At 41.6% G+C, this 24,007-nt stretch overlaps 1 protein-coding gene across 4 annotated transcripts in view; it reads left to right on the forward strand.

The window, feature by feature from the left end:
• The window catches only part of pgm3 (phosphoglucomutase 3), a 153,006-nt gene that overhangs the window by 64,975 nt on the left and 64,024 nt on the right, over nt 1-24,007 (forward strand). For all 4 annotated transcript variants that reach the window (XM_043696211.2, XM_043696212.2, XM_087991497.1 and 1 more), the window contains 5 exons: nt 8,252-8,409; nt 14,281-14,364; nt 14,560-14,658; nt 20,872-20,991; nt 21,415-21,537. In XM_043696211.2, the coding sequence (XP_043552146.1) occupies nt 8,252-8,409; nt 14,281-14,364; nt 14,560-14,658; nt 20,872-20,991; nt 21,415-21,537 (584 nt within the window). The remainder of the gene's footprint in view (nt 1-8,251; nt 8,410-14,280; nt 14,365-14,559; nt 14,659-20,871; nt 20,992-21,414; nt 21,538-24,007) is intronic.

Raw genomic sequence — 24,007 nt, forward strand, 5'->3', positions numbered from 1 at the left:
ATCTGGGATGAGGAGGGGAGGGGAGATTTGGATATTAGTGAGGTTGATGTTGATACCATGTGGTTGAAAGGGCAGAAGATGAGGTGTTATTCCTCCAGTTGGCGGGTGGGCTTGATTTGGAAGTGGAAGAGGCCCAAGACTTTCATTTTGGTGGGGGAGTGGGAGGGAGACTTTAAGTGGCTGGCCACAGGGCAGTTGGGTTGTTTAGTGCATGTGTCCTAGAAATGTTCTCAGAAACGCTCCACAAGTTGGCATCCTGTCTCCCCAATGTAGAAGATACCATGTCATGAGGAATAGATGCAGAGGATGAGGTGGGTGGATGCATAGGAAAATGTTTGCCAGATGTGAAAAGAGGAATGGGTGCAGGTTTTATACTTCGTGAGGCAGCAAGGGAAGACGCCGGCTGTGGAGGGTGGGTTAGTGGGCGGTGTAGACCTAACAAGGGAGTCACAATGGGAATGGTCTCTATGGAACACAGATAGGGATGGGGAGGGAAATATATCTTTGGTGGTGGGGTGTGACTGAAGGTGATGGAAATGACGGAAGATAATATACTCCATCTGTAGATTAGTAGGGTGGAAGGTGAGGACCGTGGGTTCTATCCTTGTTGCAGTTAGAACGGTTGGGTTCGAGGGTGGAAGTGGAGAGGTGCTGGAGGGCATTGTTGACCACTTGGGAGGGAAAATTGTGGTCCCTTTAAAAGGAGGACCTCTGTGATATCCTGAGTGGAACTGCTCCTCCTTGGAGCAGATACGGCGAAGGCGGACGAATTGGGAGTAAGGGATAGTGTTTTTACAGGAGGGGGGTTGGGAGGAGGTGTAGTCAAGGTACCTGTGGTAGTAGGTGGGTTTGAAATTGATGTCTGTATTGAGATGTCTGTATTGAGATGCAGAGTTCCAAGAAGGGGAGGGAGGTGTCAGAGCTGAATAACTCTATAACTAACTTTATAAATGAAATCAATATTACAAATCTCATAGCAAATAGTTAAAACTTTTGTATTCTTACATACGTAATTAGGACAGTAGGAAATACAATGAATAACAGAATTCAAACAGTCCTTAACAGACCCGAAGTAGTATAATCAATAAATTTGGAATGTGAATTGATAGGATGCATAGAACGATCCCAAGGCCTGGAGTTTACAATGTCTGTTAAACACCATGAGACCATGGGAACATGAGGTTGTCCACAGGAATTCCCATCATTGATTAGGTGTTTTACAGAGAGGTAAAACTCAGCACTGCAGATGCTGGAGAAGTCAAAGCTGAAAAGGATGGCTCTGGAAAAGCACAGCACAGCATCTGAGGAGGAGGGTCGATGTTTCAGGCCTAAGGTCAGTGTGGAAGGTGTTGGTGAAGTTGATGACTGTTCAACCTCCTCATAGCAGCATGAGTTGGCGCCGATATAGTCATAGAGATGTACAGCACGGAAACTGATCCTTCAGTCCAACTCGTCCATGCCGACCAGATATCCTAAATTAATCAGCACTCGACCTATATCCCTCTAAACCCTTCCTATTCATGTATCCATCCAGATGCCTTTTAAATGTTGTAATTGTACCAGCCTCCACCACTTCCTCTTGCAGCTCATTCTAAACATTGCCCCTTAGGTCCTTTTTAAATCTTTCCCCTCTCACCCTAAACTTATGCCCTCTAGTTCTGGACTTACCCAACCTAGGGAAAAGAATTTGTCTATTTACTCTATCCAGTTATTAAGGTAGTGGAAGAAAAGTTGGGGGCTGAAGCCAGTATAACTATGGAAGGTGGATATTTCACGTACCTAGTGAAGAGGCAGGCAAAGCTGGGGCCCATGCAGGTGCCCCAGGCTACCCCTCTGGTCTGATGGTTTGAAGAAGTTGTTGAGGGTGAGAACCAGTTCCACAAATCAAATAAGTGTGTTATTGAGTGGGACTGGTTGGATCGGTAGGAGAGGAACAAACAGAGGACTAGTAGTCTTTTGCCATGGGTGATGGATGGATGTAGGGACTGGATGTCCATGGTGAAGATGAGGTGTTGGGGGCTAGGGAAGTGAAAGTCGTGGAGGAGGTGGAGGATATGCGTGATGTCCCGAACGTCTGTCTTCCTTCCCACTATGCACTCTATCCTCTCCACTGACCTATCACAATTACCCCTTCCTGTATCCTTGTATCACCTTCCCACCTCCTTCCCCATATCCGCCTCCCTATTTATCTCCATCCCCCCCCTCCCTCTTCCCCCCCCCCCCCCCCCCCCCCCCCCCTCACATTGCTGATGAAGGACTTTTGCCTGAAACGTCGAACCTCCTCCTCAGATGCTGTGCTGTGCTTTTCCAGAGCCATCCTTTTCGGCTTTGACTTCTCCAGCATCTGCAGTGCTGAGTTTTTCCTCTCTGTAAAACACCTAATCAATGATGGGAATTCCTATGGACAACCTCATGTTCCCACGGTCTCATGGTGTTTAACAGACATTGTAAACTCCAGGCCTTGGGATCGTTCTATGCATCCTATCGATTCACATTCCAAATTTATTGATTATACTACTTCGGGTCTGTTAAGGACTGTTTGAATTCTGTTATTCATTTCTTACTGTCCTAATTACGTATGTAAGAATACAAAAGTTTTAACTATTTGCTATGAGATTTGTAATATTGATTTCATTTATAAAGTTAGTTATAGAGTTATTCAGCTACTTCTACTACTAGCACTTTGTGATTAATAGGTTGCAACTGTTCTATTTGGTACTGGGCCTTCCTTTAGAGATCGGAGAAAGTGTTTCCTGAGGCTGTATGTTTAAATGTTTTTCCCCTAATGCTTGTATTATATTTTGGTTACATGTATCTATCCTTTATGTATAAAACTACTTCTGTGATTATCTGAAGAACCTTTAACTAGAACCTATTCTTAATATTACAAATAATTTGAAAAAAATAACTATGTACTACAAAGTAATTGTCAGTGCAGCTGCTTAGAGTAAATCTGGGTGGTTCATGAGCTGAGACTCACGCCTGGTGTTTTTCATTTACTGGGACAATCATCCTTTCATTAATGAAGCTAGGATCAGTCATTTCTCTGTCCTTTGGCATCCTCTTATGAAAAGTTTTTCAGACTGTCGCTGTGTAAAGCCCCTTCATTGGCCTTGGGGTAGCTCTGTTCAGCGGTACCATTGTGCTTCATTTGTTTGTTTGTCAAGTTCATCTCTTTTCAGCCATTTTGTGTCTTAATGCTGAGATAGGCTGTTTCATTTTACTTAATCCTTGTCAGCCATTTGTTTTTGTGTCTTCCAAACAATGGCCGTTTTGGTATAAGCAGGTACGGGTCATCCCTACAACACCCAAACCACATGAAGTAAAATGCCCTTTTCACCCTGCTAAAACCCTTCATAATTTTATAAACTGTAAATAGTTATCCCCTCAGCTTTTTCTGTTCCAATATCTTCAGTCTTCCCTCATGGCTTATGGTTTTCCACCCCCAGTGTCATTCTGATGAAACTACACTGTACTTTCTCTTTTTTTTCCTTCTTTACTCATTCACGGGATGAGAACATCGCTGGCTAGGCAACATTTACTGCCCACCCCTATCACATTGCTGTGGTTTTGGAGTCACATGTAGGCCACACGAGGTATGGAAGGCAGTTTCCTTCCCTGAAAGGCATTAGTGAACATAGAACAGTACAGCACATAAGGCCATTTGGTCCTCGATGTTGTGTCGGCCTTTTATCCTACTCTAGGATCAGACTAACCCACATAGCCTTCATTGTACTAACTTCTATGTACTATTCAAGAGTCACTTAAATGTCCCTAATGTACCTGACTCTACGATCACTGCTGGCAGTGCATTCCACATACCCACCACTTTCTGAGCAAAGAACCTACCTCTGATATCTCCCCTAAATCTTTCTCCAATTACCTTCAAATTATGCCCCCTAGTGATAGGCATTTCCGCCCTTGGAAACGTCACTTTATTTATGGCCTAAGACTAGTGGTATGCCATAAGGATCGGTGCTGGCTCCACTACTTTTCATCATTTATATAAATGATTTGGATGTGAACATAGGATATACAGTTAGTAAGTTTGCAGATGACACCAAAACTGGAGGTGTGGTGGAGAGTGAAGAAGGTTACCTCAGAAAACAACAGGATTTTGGTCAGATGGACCAGTGTGCTGAGAAGTGGCAGATGGAGTTTAATTTAGATAATTGCGATGTAATGCATTTTGGAAAAGCAAATCAGAGCAGGACTTAAAAACTTAATGGTAAGGTCCTGGGGAGTGCTGCTGAATAAAGAGACTTTGGAGCGCAGGTTCATGTTCCTTGAAAGTAAAGTCTCTGGTAGATAGGACAGTGGAGAAGGTGTTTAGTATACTTTCCTTTATTGGTCAGAATATTGAGTATGGGATTTGGGAGGTCATGTTGCAGCTGTACAGGGAGTTGGTTAGGTCACGTTTGGAATTTTGCATGTAATTCTGGTCTCCCTCCTATCGGAAGGATGTTGTGAAACTTGAAAGGGTTCAGAAAATATTTACAAGGATGTTGCCAGGATTGGAGGATTTGAGCTACAGGGAAAGGCTGAGTAGGCTGAGGCTGTTTTTCCTGGAGCATAGGCTGAGGGGTAAACTTGTAGAGGTTTATAAAATCATGAGGGGCATGAATAGGATAAATAGACAAGGTCTTTTCCCTGGGGTAAGGGAGTCCAAAACTAGAGGGTATAGGTTTAGGGTGAGAGAGGAAAGATGCAAAAGGGCAACCTTTTCACTCAGATGATGGTGTGTGTATGGAATGAGCTGTCAGAGGAAGTGGTGGAGACTGGTAAAATTGCATTATTTAAAAGGCATCTGATTGGGAATTTGAATAGGAAGGGTTTAGAGGAATATGGGCCAGGTGCTGGCACATGGAACTAGATAAGATTAGCATGTCATGGTCGACATGGACGAGTTAAACCGAAGGGTCTACTTCTCTACTGTACTTCTCCATGACTCTGACCATGTTTTTTTTTCTGATAATCGGCAATAGATTCATCATCATCATTAAATTCTTCATTCCAGATATGTATTAAATTCAAGTTACACCATCTGCCTTGGCAGGATTCAAACCTGGGTCCCAAGAAGGTTAGCTGGATCTCTGGATTAACAGTCCAGCAATAATGCCACTAGGCCATCACCTCCCCAATATAATCTCCTCCTCTATGATCTCTCTTCAATGGTTACCTAAAATAATTCCTGCTTTAGTAACTATCTGTGAGCCATAGAAAATAATGTATAGAAGCATAGAATTTTATAGAACAGCAGGAGACCGTTTGACCCATCGTGTCTAACAGCTCCCAAAAGAGCTACCCAGCTAGCCCTCTAACTTCAGCACTTTAAAATACATATCCTGCTGTCTTTTAGAAACCTATGGAATCTACCTCCCCCACACTCCCAGGCGGCACATTCTAAATTCTAACAAATTTCTAAAAGAATTTCTCCTCATTCCACTCCTAGCTCTTTTGGTGACAATCTTCAGTTGTGACCATCGATATTCACATATGATATAGTGAAACAGAATCACAGAATCCCCACAGTGTGGAAGCAGGCTATTCAGCCCATTGAGTTAACACCGACCCTCAGAAGCGCATCCAAACCCACCTCCACTTTATCCCTGTAACCCTGCATTTTCCATGGCCAAACTACCTAATCTGCATATCTCTGGACTGTGGGAGGAAACTGGAGCATCCGGAGGAAATCCACACAAACAAGGGGACAATGTGCAAATTTCATGCAGCTGCCCAAGGGTGGAATTGAACCTGGATCCCTGGTGCTGTGAGATAACATTCTAACCACTGAGCCACCATGCTGTCCAATATCCTCCTTTACCAAGTCAAAATTGTTCATAATTTGGAACACCTCAATACGGTCACCTCCTAATCGTCTCCGGTCCAGGTAAAAAAAGCTCCACCTCTCTAATCTTTCTTTGTATATACATCCTTCAATCCTGGTATCTTTCTCGTAAATCTCCTATGAGCTGTCTATTGGGACATTAACGTCTTACTTAAATAAGGTGCCCAAAACTGAACACACTACTATTGTGATGATACTATGGCTTTAAGAGGTATATTTTTATTTATGAAGAATGTTGAGGCAGAGTTGCTGAACAGTCTGCTCCAAAGCCAATAAACAGCTTGTGAGGCCTTGTTTTTTTTAAGTTAAAATCTGAATAGGTGGGATCAAGCTCCCACAAAACCAGGATGTTTTTTAGTTTTAGTCTTCAGTAACAGTTGCTAGGATCTTGAAGCTAGATGTGGAACCTCTTTTCCAGCTAAATGCTCGGGTTCTCTTCCTGCTGCTAGAAGTCCACATGAGATGATCGATTTTACTGAATTTGCCTTCACCAAGGGTGTTTTTATGGGATTTTACTGTACTGGAACAGTTAATTAGTCGTAGTTAATATATAAATTATTTTGTTAAGCTTTTTGATCATTACAGTTAAGCCAATTCTTTTATTTTCTATATCTTAATTCTAGTGTATGCATGTATGCATGGAGTGTGTTTTGTTTCAAGTCTGGTAGTTTGGCAATCGAATTCCATCTGGAACGCACTGCCTTACGTTAACCTTTAAAATAAGAAAACATTAGGGTCCAGGCTACCCTCTTTATTTTGAGGGCATTTGGTATGGTTGAGAACAAACTGGGGGCTCTTGTCTGGATGAAAATCTCTAATTCCAGGTTGGTTTTACGATTATTGGACTCAAAGGCAGTGAGTAGTGAATGTTGGTGTTTTCTTTTTGGGTTTTGAATTTTGTTGATTTAAATAAGGTGTTTTTTTTGCAATAATGGTTTTTTCAGTCACAAAGATTTTCCTGGGTATAGAAAAAGTCATTTCTGGAGTTTTATAGAAGTTGAGCAAGGCAAAGCTTTTGGAATTGGCAACCCAGCTGGAGTTGGGAGTTGCCTTTGTCCTTGCAAAAAGAGAGGTAATTACAGTAGTAGCCCGACATTTATGATTGCCAGAAATGCCATTGGAATCAATGGAAAAGGCTAAAATTCAATTGCAAATGAAGCAGTTGAAACACAAAAAGGAAATGAAACAGTTTGAATTATGATTGAAGGCAGAGCAAAATGAAAAATAAAGTGAGAAGAGAGTTTTTGAACTTCAAAAGTTGGAACTGAAAACTTGAAGTTGACTTAAAATAGCAAAGGTAGAGGTGAAAGGTAGAAGTTATGATGAGGACAGCGATGGAAAGCAATCCCATCACAGCTAAAGGCCTAGCGGGGATCTGTTTAAATATGTTTAAGCATTGCTTACGTTCAATGAGAAGGATCCAGAAGCCTTTCTCATTTCATTTAAGAAAGTGGCTAAACAAATGAAATGATTGGTGACCACTTGGGTATTGTTGATCCAAACAAAGTAGCTAGGTAGAACTAGTGAGGTATTTGTATCACTATCAGAGGAGGTATCTGGGGAATATGAGGAGGTTAAGAAAGCCATTTTAAATGCATTTGAGCTGGTACTCGAAGCCTAACAGACAAAGTTTTAGGAATCTAAGAAGGTAACCTGGTCAAACATACACAGAGTTTGAAAGAATCAGACAAAGTAATTTTGATAGGTGGATAAAGGGATTGAAAATGGATCAAACATAAGTCACTCTTAGAGAGACAATTACTTTGGAGGAGTTCAAAAATTCACCTCCTGAAGTAGTGAGAACTCATGGAAGAACAGAGCGAGTCAAAACTGCAAGATTAGCAGTGGAAATGACTTATGATTGTGAATTGGTTGCTATATCAAAATTTGGCTTCTGATATCAATTTCAGTCAATGAAGGATAGAAATTGGGGAAAAGAGAAATCCTTAGATGACAAAATTGAGATCAAAAGTAGTTATTTTAGAGAATATGAAAGAACTCTTTACCTTCAGTACAATTCCAATTGCTTTGTCAGTGTAGCAGTCTTCATATTGCTCAGACTCCTTCTCCTTTATGTGAAAGCAGACTGGGCATGTCCACATGACTAAATAGTGACTTTCAGTGAACCTACTTCAATGCTGCTACTTGTAGAAGATAAAAATCTTTTGTAGACTGACCCAAACAAGTTTATTAAAAAGTTAAAGCAAGGAAAACCATAATGGATACAAGGCCATAGAGCACTGTAGTTTCTTTGGGAAACCATAGTACTATGGGTGCCAGATTATGGAAGTAAAACTTTTATAATCTTTATATGTTGCATTGCAAGTGAAAAAGCTAGTTTCCGATTATCGTCTGTCCTAATTATGACAAAGTTGTTAACAACCACATTTTCGATTGTTACAGGCTTACACATTAAGGCAAATGAACGCAGCTGCTCATTTGATGGTGATGCAGACAGAATTGTATATTATTATATTGATGAATCTGGATGTTTCCACCTTCTTGATGGAGATAAGATCGCAACTTTAATTACAGTATTTCTGCAGGAGCTTCTTGTCAAGGTAAAGCTTTTCTTCAAGTAATCTCATAAATCAAATCCCAGTTCAAAGTTTGTGAGAAGATTTGTAGCTCGGGTGCTCGTTGTTGTGGTTCTGCTCGCCGAGCTGGGAATTTGTGTTGCAGACGTTTCGTCCCCTGTCTAGGTGACATCCTCAGTGCTTGGGAACCTCCTGCGAAGCGCTTCTGTGATGTTTCCTCCGGCATTTATAGTGGTTTGTCTCTGCCGCTTCCAGTTGTCAGTTCCAGCTGTCCGCTGGAACAACGTTTATAGTTGTTATTAATTAGCCTGTTTAAATGTCTTATGACACATTGGGACAGCACGGGTGTCATAGAGGTTAGCACTGCTGCCTCACAGCGCCAGAGACCCCGGTTCAATTCCCGCCTCAGGCGACCGACTGTGTGGAGTTTGCACATTCTCCCCGTGTCTGCGTGGGTTTCCTCCAGGTGCTCCGGTTTCCTCCCACAGTCCAATAATGTGCAGGTTAGGTGAATTGGCCACGCGAAATTGTCTGTAGTGTTAGGTGCAGGGGTAAATGTAGGGGAATGGGTCTGGGTGGGTGCGCTTCGGCGGGTCGGTGTGGACTTGTTGGGCCGAAGGGCTTGTTTCCACACTGTAAGTAATCTAAGAAATGTTTTTTGTGGGCGGCACGGTGGCACAGTGGTTAGCACTGCTGCCTCACAGCGCCAGAGACCCGGGTTCAATTCCCGCCTCAGGCGACTGACTGTGTGGAGTTTGCACATTCTCCCCGTGTCTGCGTGGGTTTCCTCCGAGTGCTCCGGTTTCCTCCCACAGTCCAAAGATGTGCAGGTCAGGTGAATTGGCCATGCTAAATTGCCCGTAGTGTTAGGTAAGGGGTAGATGTAGGGGTATGGGTGGGTTGCGCTTCTGCGGGGCGATGTGGACTTGTTGGGCTGAAGGGCCTGTTTCCACATCGTAAGTAATCTAATCTAATCTAATAACGTCCAAACTTCTGTACTCTATACTCTGACCAAGAAAGGAAAGCATTAACAAATGCTTTTTTCATTATCCTATCTACCTGCGACTCCACTTTCAAGGAGCTATGAAGGTGGCTCAGTGGTTAGCACTGTTGCCTCACAGCACCAGGGTTCCAGGTTCAATTCCAGCCTTGGGCAACTGTCTGTGTGGAGTTTGCATATTCTCCCCGTGTCTGCGTGGGTTTCCTCCGGATGCTCCGGTTTCCTCCCACAGTGCAAAGATGTGCAGGTCAGGTGAATTGGCCATGCTAAATTGCCCAAAATGTTAGGTGTATCAGTCAGAGGGAAATGGGTCTGGGTGGGTTAGTCTTCGGAGGGTCAGTGTGGACTGGTTGGGCCGAAGGGCCTGTTTCCACACAGTAGGGAATCTAATCTAATCTAATCAAATCAAAAAACCTGCACTCCAAGGTCTCTTTGTTCAGCAACACTTCTGAGGACCCCTGCTAAGATTTGCTTTCCCAAAATGCAGCATGTCACATTGATTTAAATTAAACTCCATCTGCCACTTCTCAGCCCATTGGCTCATCTAATCAAGATTACCATTGTAATCTGAGGAAATCCTATTCACTGTCCACTACAACTCCAATTTTGGTGTCATCTGCTAACTATACCTCTTATGCTCACATCCAAATCATTTATATAAATTACGAAAGTAGTGGACCCAGCTCCGATCCTTGTGGCACTCCTCTGGTTACAGGCGTCCATTCTGAAAAACAACCCTCCACCACTACCCTCTGTCTTCTACCTGTAGTAGTGGCTAGTTCTCTCTGTATTCCATGAGATCTAACTTTGCTAACCAGTCTCCCATGGGGAACCTGTTGAATGCCTTACTGAAGTTCATACAGATTCCTGATGAAGGACTTCTGCCCAAAACATCGATTTTCCTGCTCCTTGGATGCTGCCTGACCTGCTGTGCTTTTCCAGCACCACTCTAATCTTGACTCCATATAGATCACATCCACCGCTCTGCCCACATCAATCCTAGCAAGTTTTTGGAAGATTTGTAGCTCACGTTGATTTTCTGGATGTAGGTTTGCTCGCTAATCTGGAAGGTTCATTTTTGGACATTTTGTCGCCATACTAGGTAACATCTTCAGTGAGCCTCCGGGCGAAGCACTGCTGGTGTTTGCTGTTTTCAGTTTATATTTGGGTTTCCTTGGGTTGGTGGTATCATTTCCGGTGGTGATGTCATTTCCAATGGTGATGTCATTCCTGTTCTGGACAAACAGGCAGAAAACTAGTCACCAGGATACTTGGACATCAACTAGCCGCAAAACAACATCTCCCTAGTATCCTTACAGATAAGGAAGGACATCACTTCGACTGGGACAACACGTCCATCTTAGGACAAGCCAAACAGAGACATGCACGAGAATTCCTACAGGTATGGCATTCCTACCGGAACTCTATCAACAATCACAATGACTTGGACCCCATTTATCACCCCCTGAGAAAAAGAACAGGAAATGACATCACCACAGGAAATGACATCACAAACCTAAGGAAATCCAACCATATGAATAGAAAGCAGGAAACACCAGCAGTGCTTCATCTGGAGGCTGACTGAAGATGTTATCTAGTATGGTGACGAAACGTCTGAAAATGAACCTTCCAGCTCAGCGAGCAAACCTACATCCAGCTGATCAATCCGCATTGTTACTTGTTACTCAAGTTTGTGAGACATGATTTCCCACATATGAAGCCATGTTGACTATCCCTAATCAGTCCTTGCCTTTCCAAATACATGTACATCCTGTCCCTCAGGATTCCCTCCAACAACCTGCCTGCCACTAATGTCAGGCTCACTGGTCTATAATTCCCTGGCTTTTCCTGAGCATCCTTCTTAAACAGTGGCACCACGTTAGCCAACCTCCAGTCTTCTGGCACCTACCTGTGACTATCGATGATACAAATATCTCAGCAAGGGGCACAGCAATCACTTCCCTAGCTTCCCACAGAGCTCTAGCGTTCAACTGATCAAGTCCTGGGGATTTATCCACTTTTATGTGTTTCAAGAAATCCAGTACTTCCTCCTCTGTAAGGTGGATATTTTTCAAGATGTCACCATCTATTTCCCTACATTTTGTATCTTCCTTGTCCTTTTCCACAGTGAACACTGATGCAAAATACTCGTTTAGTATCTCCCTGATCATCTGCGGTTCTACACAAAGACTGCTTTGCTGATTTTTAAGGGCCCTATTATCTCCATAGTTACCCTTTTCTCCTTAATGTATTTGTAAAAACACTTTGGATTCTCCTTAACTCTATTTGTTAAAGCTGTCTCATGTCTCCTTTTTGCCCTCCTGATTTCCCTCATAAGTATACTCCTACTGCCTTTATACTCTTCTGAGGATTCATTCCATCTACCTTCTCTATACCTGATGTATGCTTCCTTCTTTTTCTTAACCAAACCCTCAATTTCTTTACTCATCCAACATTCCCAACATCTATGAACTTTTCTTCACCCTAACAGGAATATACGGTCTCTGCAGTCTCAATATCTCATTTCTGAAGGTTTCCCATTTTCCAGCTGTCCTTTGAGCTGCGATCATCTGCCCCCAATCAGCCTTTAAAAGTTTTTGCCTAATACCGTCAAAATTGGCCTTTCTCCAATTTAGAACTTCAGCTTTCAGATTTGGTCTATCCTTTTCCATCACTATTTTAAAACGAATAGAATTATGATCCCTGGCCCTAAAGTGCTCCCCCACTGACACCTCAGTCACCTGCCCTGCCTTATTTCCCAAGCGTAGGTCAAGCTTTGCACCTTCTCTAGTAGGTACATCCACATACTGAATCGGAATTTCTTGTACACACTTAACAAATTCCTCTCCATCTAAACCCTTAACACTATGGCAGTCCCAGTCTTTGTTTGGAAAGTTAAAATCACTTACCATAACCACCCTCAGTTCTTACAGATAACAGATTTCCTTACAAATCTGTTTCTTAATTTCCGTCTGAGTGTTAGGGGGTCTATAATACGATCCCAATAAGGTAATCATCCTTTTCTTATTTCTCAGTTCAACCCAAATAACTTCCCTGGATGTATTTCCAGGAATATTCTCCCTCAGTACAGCCGAGGTTGCGTGTTATTTTCTTCTTTTCTTCTTGTTGCGTAAATACTGGAAGATATTGCCCTTGGAATACACGTTTTGTTTAAATCCCTTGAATAGGTGTTCATGTTCTGCCTTCTGAGTTCTGGGTTGCTGCAGTGTATTTTGAATAGTATTCTAATGCAGCTATGTTTGCTACATGACCGGACATGGTAGTGACCATGCTGTACATAAGAGAAATATCAGAAATGACTACCCGACTACTCAGACTCCTTGGACTCCAGGGCGGCACGGTGGCTCAGTGGTTAGCATCAGGGACCTGGGTTCGATTCCCGCCTGTGTGTGTGGAGTTTGCACATTCTCCCTGTGTCTGCGTGGGTTTCCTCTGGGTGCTCCGGTTTCCTCCCACAATCCAAAGATGTGCAGGTCAGGTAAATTGGCCATGCTAAATTGCCAATAGTGTTAGGTGCGTTAGAGGTAAATATAGGGTTGGGGAATGGGTTTGGGTGGGTTACTCTTCGGAGGGGCGGTGTGGACTTGTTGGGCCAAAGGGCCTGTTTCCACACTGTAGAGAATCTAATGTAATCTAATGAATCTTAGTCATTCACAAAACAGCACTTTTCACCAGCTCCTCACAAAGGTTAAAGAGCCGATGCCACATCCAACAAGTCTAACATTATTTACAAGATACCCTGCAAGGACTGTGAAAAACACTATATAGGTCAAGCTGGAAGAAAACTGGCTATATAAGTGCACGAACAACATCTTGCCATTGATTGACACAGCCAATACTCTCTCATTTCCAACCACACGGACAATGAAGGACTTGAGTTCAACTGGGAAGATGCAACAATCATAGTACAGGCAAAACTGAGACAACGCGAGAGAATTCCTTGAAGTCTGGCATTCTAACCAGAACTCAATCAATAAACACATTGAACTTTATTCCATATACAAACCACTCAGATACAGAACTGGAAATACCAAACAACAAAGACATATAAATATCAGGTGGGATAGACCACCAACACTTTTTTTGAAGATGGCCTGATGACATCACCTAGCGAGACGACAAGACATCTACAGGAACCCAGACCAGCTCAAATCTATGACCTTATCCACAACCCGCGCTACAAATCTTTTCAAACACTATGATGATTAATTTCAACTTTGTTTTCTATTCTCTACTTCGATGTATAACACAGTGTTCCTTTTTAATTATGTTTTTCAACCAGCACTGCAGCCTGCAATGATTTGTGCTCCTTGTCTGTTTCTGCATCCCTTTTATATTAGGAATTCTTTTTCATTTAGTATGTTTGTTGTTTATTGTGTTCAGTTGAGCTACTTGTCCAGTTAAGTTTGCTTTATTTATTATGTGGCTTTGACAGCATTGCTACAGAGAGTCATGAACTCCCACTCAAACCTTTACTTTGCAGGAGTCTGGTAATAAGAAGTACTAACTCAATTTGATCATTGTTTCACTTTTCAAGAAGGGTGATAAATCAATTGATGGAAACTGTAAAGGTATATCCATTTTATTCGTGATGAGAAGATTCTTATCTAAACTACTTTCTGTCATCAAGTCTGGAACAGCACAGAGTTCAGCATGGCCTTTATTGATCTGTTAACGGTGTTTGACCCCTCATAAAAGTGTTTAACATTTTCTCCAGAGACCAGCATAATTTGTTCCTAATGCAGGAGTTGCAAATAATAACTCCTCATAGTGAGTGCAACCTTTGCAACCTTTCGATTAGAGCTAATAGTTAAGTCACACTAGTTAAAGGCTGCTTGGCTGAAGAGCTAATTGTCATTTTTCTTATTGCTCAGGCAGACTTGGACTTGCAGATGGCAGTAGTTCAGACTGCCTATGCAAATGGAAACTCAACAAGATACATCACAGAGGTCATGAAGGTAATAAAATTCTGCAGTTGTATTTATTTGTTAACTTTAGTAAGTTCAAAGTCGCTCAAAAGTAAGTTCTAGTAACATCTCGCAATTAACGTGTAACTTTACTATAGAGATCTAACAATTATTTTTTATTGGCATGCAAATGATATTACTCCATCTGTTACATTACTTCTAACTTGTGCTTCTGATTTTCCTTAGGTTCCTGTATACTGTGTAAATACAGGAGTGAAATATTTGCACCATAAAGCTCAAGAATTTGATGTTGGAGTTTATTTTGAAGCAAATGGCCATGGCACAGTGAGTGGCAATTTGAATGGAGCGCTGTACTAGTCTGTTCTTGTTTTAATTAAGTATTTGTGATAACTTGAGAGTACTTGTTTTGTTGACTGAAGACTAAATTTATTAAATTAAATGGTATGAAATCCCATGTTCTGATAAACTTGTGATACTTTCCCTAAAGTGATTCTTTTATGTTGGTGGGAGTGAAAGGGTTCCATCTATCCCTTCCAAAATAAGTTAAAGGCATTTAATAGAACTATCCTAATAGTTTTAATCAGTAGCTAGTTAGATAAACATTGACTGTACAGAGGACCTGGACCCTGACCATTCATTTGTCTGAGGTAAGATTATAGCATAAGAAGGTGAAGTGAGAAAGAACACTTTATCTGTCCACAGTGGCAACATGAATATTAGTTTCCAAAGAGGGTCTTCAGTGTACCTTATGTTTAGATTAGAGTGGTGCTGGAAAAGCACAGCAGGTCAGGCAGCATCTGAGGAGCAGGAAAATCGACGTTTGAAGGGCTTTTGCCTGAAACGTCGATTTTCCTGCTCCCCTGATGCTGACTGACCTGTTGTGCTTTTTTAGCACCACTCTAATCTAAACTCTGGTTTCCAGCATCTGTAGTCCTTGTTTTTACCTTATGTTGTCCATCTAAATTTAGTCACCTTGCTGTGACTTATTTACTACGTTCTAATTAAAGTGCAAGCTTTGGGGTATCAAATTTGAGGTTGAAAGAATTGTGAAAAAAAATCTTAGATTAGGTGCCTAGGCAAGATTTAGGGGGCCCTTCAAAAATAACATTAGAATGCTGCAAGAAGTAGCTTTTAAGCTATTGTGGAAGTAGCCATTTTTAATTTAATTCCATTGTAATTATACTTTGGATACTCTAAGAATGTGAATGGTGCAGCATTTCTTTATTAGAATACCAAGTTCAAAATTAGTAGAAACCTGATAAACAGCCCAATTTTGTTTTATTTCTGTAGAGTCATAGGGATGTACAACACAGAAATAGACTATTCGGTCCAACTTGTCCATGCTGACCAGATATCCTAAATAAATGTAGTCCCATTTGCCAACACTTGGCCCACATCCCTCTAAACCCTTCCTGTTCATCTACCCATCCAGATGTCTTTTAAATGTTGTAATTGTACCAGCCTCCTCCCCTTGCTCTGGCAGCTCATTCCATACACGCACTACCCTCCACATAAAATTGTTGTCGCTTAATTCCCTTTTAAATCTTTTCCTTCTCACCCTAAGCCTATGCTCTCTAGTTCTGGACTCCCCCACTACAGGGAAAAGACATTATCTATTTACCCTATCCATGCGCCTTGTGATTTTATACATCTCTATAACGCCAGCCCTCAGCCTTCAATGCTCCAGAGAAAACAGCCCCAGGCTATTCAGCCTCTCCATATAGCTCAAAACCTCCAACCCTGGCAACATCCTTGTAAACCTTTTCTGAACCCTTTCAAGTTTCTCAACATCCTTCCGTTAGGAGGGGGGTCCAGAATTGCACACAATATTCCAAAAGTGGGCTGCCCAGTGTCCCGTACAGTCGCAACACGACCTCCCAGATCCTAAACTCAATACTCTGACCAATAAAGGAAAGTATACTAAATGCCTTCTTTATTATCCTATCTACCTGCGGCTCCACTTTCAAGGAGCTATGAACCTGCACTCCAAGGTCTCTTTGTTCAGCAACACTCCCCCGGACCTTACCATTAAGTGTATAAGTCCTGCTAAGATTTGCTTTCCCAAGATGTAGCACCTCGCATTTATCTGAATTAAACGCCATGTTCTCAGCCCATTGGCCCATCTGATGAAGATCTCATTGTAATGTGAGGTAACCTTTTTCGCTGTCCATGACATCTCCAATTTTTGTGTAGTCTCAAACCTATTAGCTATACTGCTGTCTTCACATCCAAATCATTTACACAAATGATGAAAAGCCGTGGACCCAGTGCCGATCCTTGTGGTACACCACTGATCACAGGCCTCCAGTCTGAGAGGCAACCTTTCACCCCCACCCTCTGTCTTCTACCTTCAAGCCAGTTCTGTATCCAAATGGCTAGTTGTCCCTGTATCCCTTGTGATCTAACCTTGCTAACCATTCTACCATGAGGAACTTTGTCAAATTACTTACTGAAATCCATATAGATCATGTCCACTGCTCTTCCCTCATCAATTCTCTTTGTTACTTGATAAAACTCAATTAAGTTCCTGAGACATGATTTCCCATGCACAAAGCCATGTTGACTATCCCTAATCAGTCCTTGCCTTTCCAAATACATGTAAATCCCATACATCTATAGCCATCTATTTCCCCATGTTCTGTATGTCCTTCTCCACAGTGAACACTGATGCAAAATCAGTATCTTCCCCATCTCCTGAGGTTCCACACATAGGCTGCCTTCCTAATCTTTGAGGAGTCCTGAAGAAGGGCCTGTGCCCGAAACGTCGAATCTCCTGTTCCCTGGATGCTGCCTGACCTGCTGTGCTGTTCCAGCAATAAAGTTTCAATCCTGTTCTTTCCCTAGTTACCTTTTTGTCCTTAATGTATTTATAAAATCCCTTTGGAATCTGCTTAACTCTATTTGCCAAAAATATCTTATGTTCCCTTTTTGCCCTCCTGATTTCTCTCTCAAATATACTCTTTATACTCTTATAAGGATTGACTTGATCTCTGATGTCTATACCTTGACATATGCTTCCTTCTTTTTCTTGAGTAAAACTTCAATTTCTCTAGTCTTCCAATATTCCCTGTACCTACCAGCCTTTCCTTTCACCCTAACAGGAATATACTATCTCTGCACTCTTGTTATCTCACTTCTGAAGAGTTCCATTTTCCAGCCATCCCTTTACCTGCGAACATCCGCACCCAATCAACTTTTGAAAGTTCTTGCCTAATATTGTCAAAATTAGCCTTCCTCCAATTTAGAACTTTTAACTTTTAGATCCTATCTATCCTTTTCCATCATTATTTTAAAACTTAAAGAATTATGGTCGCTGGCCCTAAAGTGCTTCCCCACTGACACCCCAGTCACCTGTCCTGCCTTATTCCCCAAGAGTAGGTCATGTTTTGCACCTTCTCTAGTAGATCCATCCACATACTGAATCAAAAATGTTTCTTATACACACCTAACAAATTCCCCTCTGTCTAAACCCTTAACACATTGGCAGTCCCAGTCTATGTTTAGAAAGTTAAAATTCCTACCATAACCACCCTATTATTCTTGCAGATAACTAAGATCTCCTTACGAATTTGTTTCTCAATTTCCCACTGACTATTGGGGGTCGGTAGCACAATACAAATAAGGTAATCATCCCTTTCTTATTTCTCAGTTCCACCCAAATAACTTCCCCGCACATATTCTCAGGAATATTCTACCTAAGTACAGCTGTAATGTTATCGCTTATCAAAAATGCCACGCCCCCTCCTCTCTTGCCTCCCCTTTCTCTCCTTCCTATAGCATTTCTTTCCTGGAACATTAAGCTGCCAATCCTGTCCATCCTGAGCCACATCTCTAATTGCTATGATATCCCAGTCCCATGTTCCCAATTATACCCTGTGTTCATCTGCCTTCCCCGTTAGGCCTCTTGCATTGAAATAAATTCAATTTGATTTACCTCATTCTTTGCTTTGTTCATGCCTGTCTTGACAGTTTGACTTCTTGCTCCCTCTCCCAAACGGTATCAGTCTGAGACTGATCTCTTTTCTCACTATCTCCCTGGGTAAACCCCCCCCCCCCCCCCCCAAAAAGACACAACCTTATTAGTTTAAGTCCTCTCAAGCTGCTCTGGCAAATCTCCCTGCCAGTATATTAGTCCCCTTCTAATTGAGGTGCAATCCTTCCTTCCTTCTACATGTCACTTTTACCCCAGAAGAGATTCCAATGATCTAAAAATGTGAATCCTTCTCTCCTGCACCAGCTCCTCAACCATTCATTCACCTGCTCTGTTCTCCTATTCCTACCCTCATCAGCTTAGAGCACGGGAGTAATCCAGATACTACTACTCCTGAAGACCTTTTTAAATTCCTGCTTAACTTCCTATATTCTCCATTAAGAATCTCATCCTTTTCCCTTCCTGTGTCGTTAGTTCCAGTGTGTAGAACTGCCTCCTGCTGCTCCCACTCATCTTTGAGAATATTCTGTACTCTCTGCAAAATAGCCTTGATCCTGGCAACAGACCATTCAGATTTCTCGCTGTCGGTGAGAACGGTCTATCTGTGCCTCTGACTAGAAAGTCCCCTATCACAATCGATTACTTGGGACCTGACATATCTCTTGTTACATTAAAGCCAATCTCCGTACCAGAAACTTGGCTGCTCATGCTACATTCCCCTTAAAGTCCATCACTCCCTACATTTTCTAAAACAATATACTTGTTTGAGATAGACACAGACACAGGAGACTATTGCACTACCTGCTTCCCTCTCCTACCTTTCCTGGCGTTATCTGTGATTTTTTTTCCCTTTCTCATCTCATTATAGGAAAGATGTGGAAGTTTTAGAGAGGGTGCAGAGGAGATTTACCAGGATGCTGCCTGAACTGGAGGGCATTGTCTTATGAAGTTGAGGGAGTTATGGCGTTTCTCATTGGAGTGAAGAAGGATGAGAGGTGACTTGATAGAGGTGAACAAGATGATGAGAGGTATAGATTGAGTGGATAGCTAGAGACATCGTTCCAGGGTGGAAATGGAGGGCATAATTTTAAGGTGATTGAAGGAATGTTTAGGGGAAATGTCAGAGGTAGGTTCTTAACACAGAGAGTGGTGGGTGCATGGAATGCACTGCCAGCAATGGTGGTAGAGTTAGACATAAGATGATCAGAGGATTAGGTAGGATGGACAGTGAGAGCCTTTTTCCTCGGATGGTGACGGCTAGCACGACGGGACATAGCTTTAAATTGAGGGGTGATAGATATAGGACACATGTCAGAAGTAGGTTCTTTACTCAAAGAGTAGCAACAGTAGTAGTAGACTCGCCAACTTTAAGGGCATTTAAATGGTCATTGGATAAACATATGGATGATAATGGAATGGTGTAGGTTAGATAGGCTTCAGATTGGTTTCACAGGTCGGTGCAACATCAAGGGCCGAAGGGCCTGGCCTACGCTGAAATGTTCAAATTTCTATGATACATTAGGGACATTTAAGTGACCCCTGGATAGGCACATGGATGATAGTAGAATGTAGGTATGTAGGTTAGTTTTATAAAAGGTCACACAACATCGAGGGCAGAACGACCTGTACTGTGCTGTACTGTTCTGTGTTCCACATTCTATAACTGCCTTCCATCACACTCCCTAGTTCCTGTAAATTCGTCATTACCTCTAATTGCTGCTCCAACTGATCAATGTGACCTGATAGGATTCATAACTGAACACATTTACTGTAGACATAATCATCAGTAACATGGAAATTCTCCCTAATCTCCCACATCTGACAGGAAGTGCACATCATTCTACTAAAGGCCATCTTTACACCTTAACAAGAATATAGCACAGTCACGGTGGCATGATGATTAGCACTGCTGCCTCAGAGAGCCAGGTTCAATTCCTGCCTCAGGCAACTGTCTGTGTGGAGGTTTTCATTCTCCCTGTGTCTGCGTGGGTTTCCTCCGGGTGCTCCGGGTTCCTCCCACAGTCCAAAAATGTGCACGTTATGTGGATTGGCCATGCTAAATTGCCCGTAGTGTTAGGTGAAGGGGTAAACGTAGGGGAATGGGTCTGGGTGGGTTGCTTTTCGGAGGGTCGCTGTGACCTTGTTGGGCCGAGGGGCCTGTTTCCACACTGTACATAATCTAAAAACACTACATCAGGCTAACCTTAGTACCTATGTTTTATATTTATTAAATTTTAATCAAGAGACTGATCTCAATAAAACCACAAAGTACCCACTCTACTCACTATTCAAAAAAAGACAGCAAGGTTACACTTAAAAACCATGTACTTATCTACTCCTGTGCTGTGAGCTCTCCACACATGTTCCTCCAAAGTCAGATGTGAATTTTGCTGATGTTAATTTTTCTTAGATGCACTCTGATGTCCAGTGCATCTTGGTCCACTTTGGTTGTTACATTTTGGAAGAGAAATTGAGAAGCACAGGTGATGGGAAGGAGAACCCTCTGTTTGTATGATGGAAATGTTGTCTTTAAAATTATATTCATAGAATTGACAATATCATAGTAACTGAATCTGAAAAATGTCTACTTATTTTCCCCTTTTAAGGTACTTTTTAGTAAAACTGCTGAAAACAACATCAGACAGCTGGCTTGGGACAATAATCAACCAGTAGAGAGAACCAATGCAGCTAAAATGCTTGAAAACACTATTGATTTAATCAATCAGGTGAATGCATTTTGTTAAGCATAGCATGACCTTTTACATAGCTACTTGAAGTAGGCATTTCCAGTAAGACTTGACAGGCTGTATATGGATAATTTGATGAAAAGCTAATGAGAAAGAGAAACCTCAATTGACTCTCTATTCTCCAGCATTTGTATAAGTAACTGGCATTCATTTGATGCTATTTTAGTGGGGAATTCGGAGCGTGTCATGTGTAGGTGAAATCAATAGTATCTAGAGGTTTTCATTTAGTTATTAAACAGCTTATCCTATGAACAGTAAATATTGCTAATCATGTAATATAATTATAAAAAAAGACTTACCTGACTACTCATAGCTTTATTAGTAAAGCTCCACGACGTTTAAACAGGGCCTGTCCATCAGTCTACTGATTGCATTTTCTGACCTCTGATTCTGACTTTATAGACAGTGGGAGATGCCATATCAGACCTGCTAACAATAGAGGCCATCCTGTTTATTACGGGCTTCACTATCCAAAAATGGGATTCAATTTACACAGACCTTCCTAACAGGCAACTAAAAGTGAAGGTGAGTTTATTCCTTACGTTACGTTAATGTAAAAAGTTGGAAGCATTGAACATTTAAAGGGAAAGCAGCTACACATTTCATTAGTATCTATCATGGCCGTTCTCATCTTTTGGTAATTTTGTGTTCACAAACTAGAGTATTTAATTTAGAATGAGGTAAGTGCAACACTGAGGGAATGTTACACTGTTGGAGGTGCTGCCTTTAGGTTGAGAGGTTAAATTTTGGCCCTGTTAGGCAGACATTGAAACAAGGAATTTGCCATGCACGAATTAACAGCAGTATTTTACTACAGTAAAAGAGGGAATTTGCTTGAAAAGCACTTCACTTAATTGACTGCAAATTGCTTTTATAGTTTACTTATATACTATATAAGTATAATGTTTTGTCTGGCTCTCTGATGGATTTATCCTTACCCTCCTGTTTTTCATCTATCATGCAATCACTCAGTGACAAACAAAGGGTCAGTTTCTACGTCAGTGATGCTGACACCTTCTCAACTTCATAACTTGACTGTTCCAATGCGTTTGATTTGTTTGACATTCAGTGCTAGATGAGTAGAAATCTCCTCGGGTATTGGGAAGAGTGAAACTATTCCTGTTGATCTTTGCCAAAAATTGTATTCTTAGCCACTGACTTCAACTTGAAGCTATACTTGATAATCAGCTTTGGTGTCATATCTGATTCCATTATGAGTTTTCCACTGCACCTTTGACACCAACTGTATCCACTTCTGTAGCATTGCTCAATTTTTCCTTAGCTTATCAGCTATTAAAACTGTCATCTTTGCCTTGGAAGTTTCTGTTACGAGGTCAGCAACCTGAAATGCTGACTGTGTCTCTCTGCGAATGCTGCCTGACCTGAGTTTTCCAGCTGTTTGTTCTTATTTCAAGTTTCCAGCATCTGCAGTATTTTCCTTTTAATGTCCCTGCCTTAGTTACCTGTATGCCTGAATATTCCACTTCATGCATGGGTGGTCTTCCATCTTTGGCCCTCCAAAATCTTAAGGTTATTCAAACCTCCATGATAATGTCTAAATTCTCAATAAGGAGAAAGTGAGGACTGCAGATGCTGGAGATCAGAGCTTAAAAATGTGTTGCTGGAAAAGCGCAGCAGGTCAGGCAGCATCAAAGGAACAGGAGAATCGACGTTTCGGGCATAAGCCCTTCTTCAGGTACTGCATCCTGGTAAAGCAACGTCCTGATTTTATCTTCAAATCCCTCAATGGCATTGCCTCTTTCTATCTTTGTAATCACCTAAAGCTCTCTGATAACTGCAGCAGCAATTTAGCAGTATTGAGAACCCCATTTTAGTATGACTTTCATTGGTGGTTTTGACTTCAGCTGCCAAGACACTCTGTTGCAGAATTCCTTCCCTTAACCTCTCCGCTATTTCCTCGTTTAGTGGGTTTCTTAAAACCATCTTGTCAATAAATTTTCATAATATGGATGGCTTGGTGTCAATTTTTGTCTTTTAAAGCTTCTGGGAAGCACTGAGGGAAATGTTTGCAAGGACCATTTCCTTTTTGGCCCCAAAATGTAAATGACCTCCTACTTGGTTGAAATCCAGCTGCAGCAATGTCCCTTTGAGTTTTATACTTCATTTTCACTACTTATTTTACTGTAATGTCTGTGTCATTTTCAATATGTGGCAGTTCTCTATTGTGTTTCTTAGTGAGGAATTAATAAATGTAGTGAACATTTGAGGTCCCAGCTCCGATCAATGTAACTAGTAGTTACATTTTTCTCATTTGAGTATTGATAAATTATGCTTACCCTTCTGCCATCTAGTCAGCGCTTTAGTTTTCACTTTTTCATAAGGAAAATATTGAATGTTCCATGAAGGTCGCCGTGAGTACAACCATGGACATTAACAGGCCATAATATCTTCTTCAAAAAGGCCTCTGACAATGCAGTGCTCTGTTTGCACTGAGTCGCTCAAGACCTGTTGCACCATGGACATCGAGTCAGAAAATAGTGCCATTAGTGAGCCAACCCGATCAGCTTACTCTGCAAAATATATCACACGTTGTAGGTTAAGTCTGTGGGCAAAAAGTTGGTAAATAAGGGAAAATGTGAAGTTGTTCCATTTTCGAAGTGAGACAAAAAGAATAATATTATTTAAATGGAGAAAACCTGAAGAAAGCTGCAACACATGGACTTGGGGATAATTGTGCATGAAACACAGGTGCAGTGGGTAATCAAGAAGGCTAATAGAATGTTGCCCCTTATTTTCAAGGGATTGAAATATAAGAGCAGGGACTGCAACTTACAAGGTGCTGGTGAGACTGCACCTGTGGTTCTATGTGCTATTTAAGTTCATTTATTTAAGGAGTGATATTAATTCATTGGAGCTAGTTCAGAGAAGATTCTCTAGGATGATCCCTGGTATGAAAGGGTTGTCTTATGACAAAGGCTAAACATATTTGGAACTCTGATCATTGGAGTTTAGAGAGTGAGAAGTGATCTCATTG

This window comes from Chiloscyllium plagiosum, unplaced genomic scaffold, assembly GCF_037043375.1.
Source record: "Chiloscyllium plagiosum isolate Xiang-an unplaced genomic scaffold, Cpla_swu_hap1 HiC_scaffold_10, whole genome shotgun sequence".
Lineage (NCBI taxonomy): Eukaryota > Metazoa > Chordata > Chondrichthyes > Orectolobiformes > Hemiscylliidae > Chiloscyllium > Chiloscyllium plagiosum.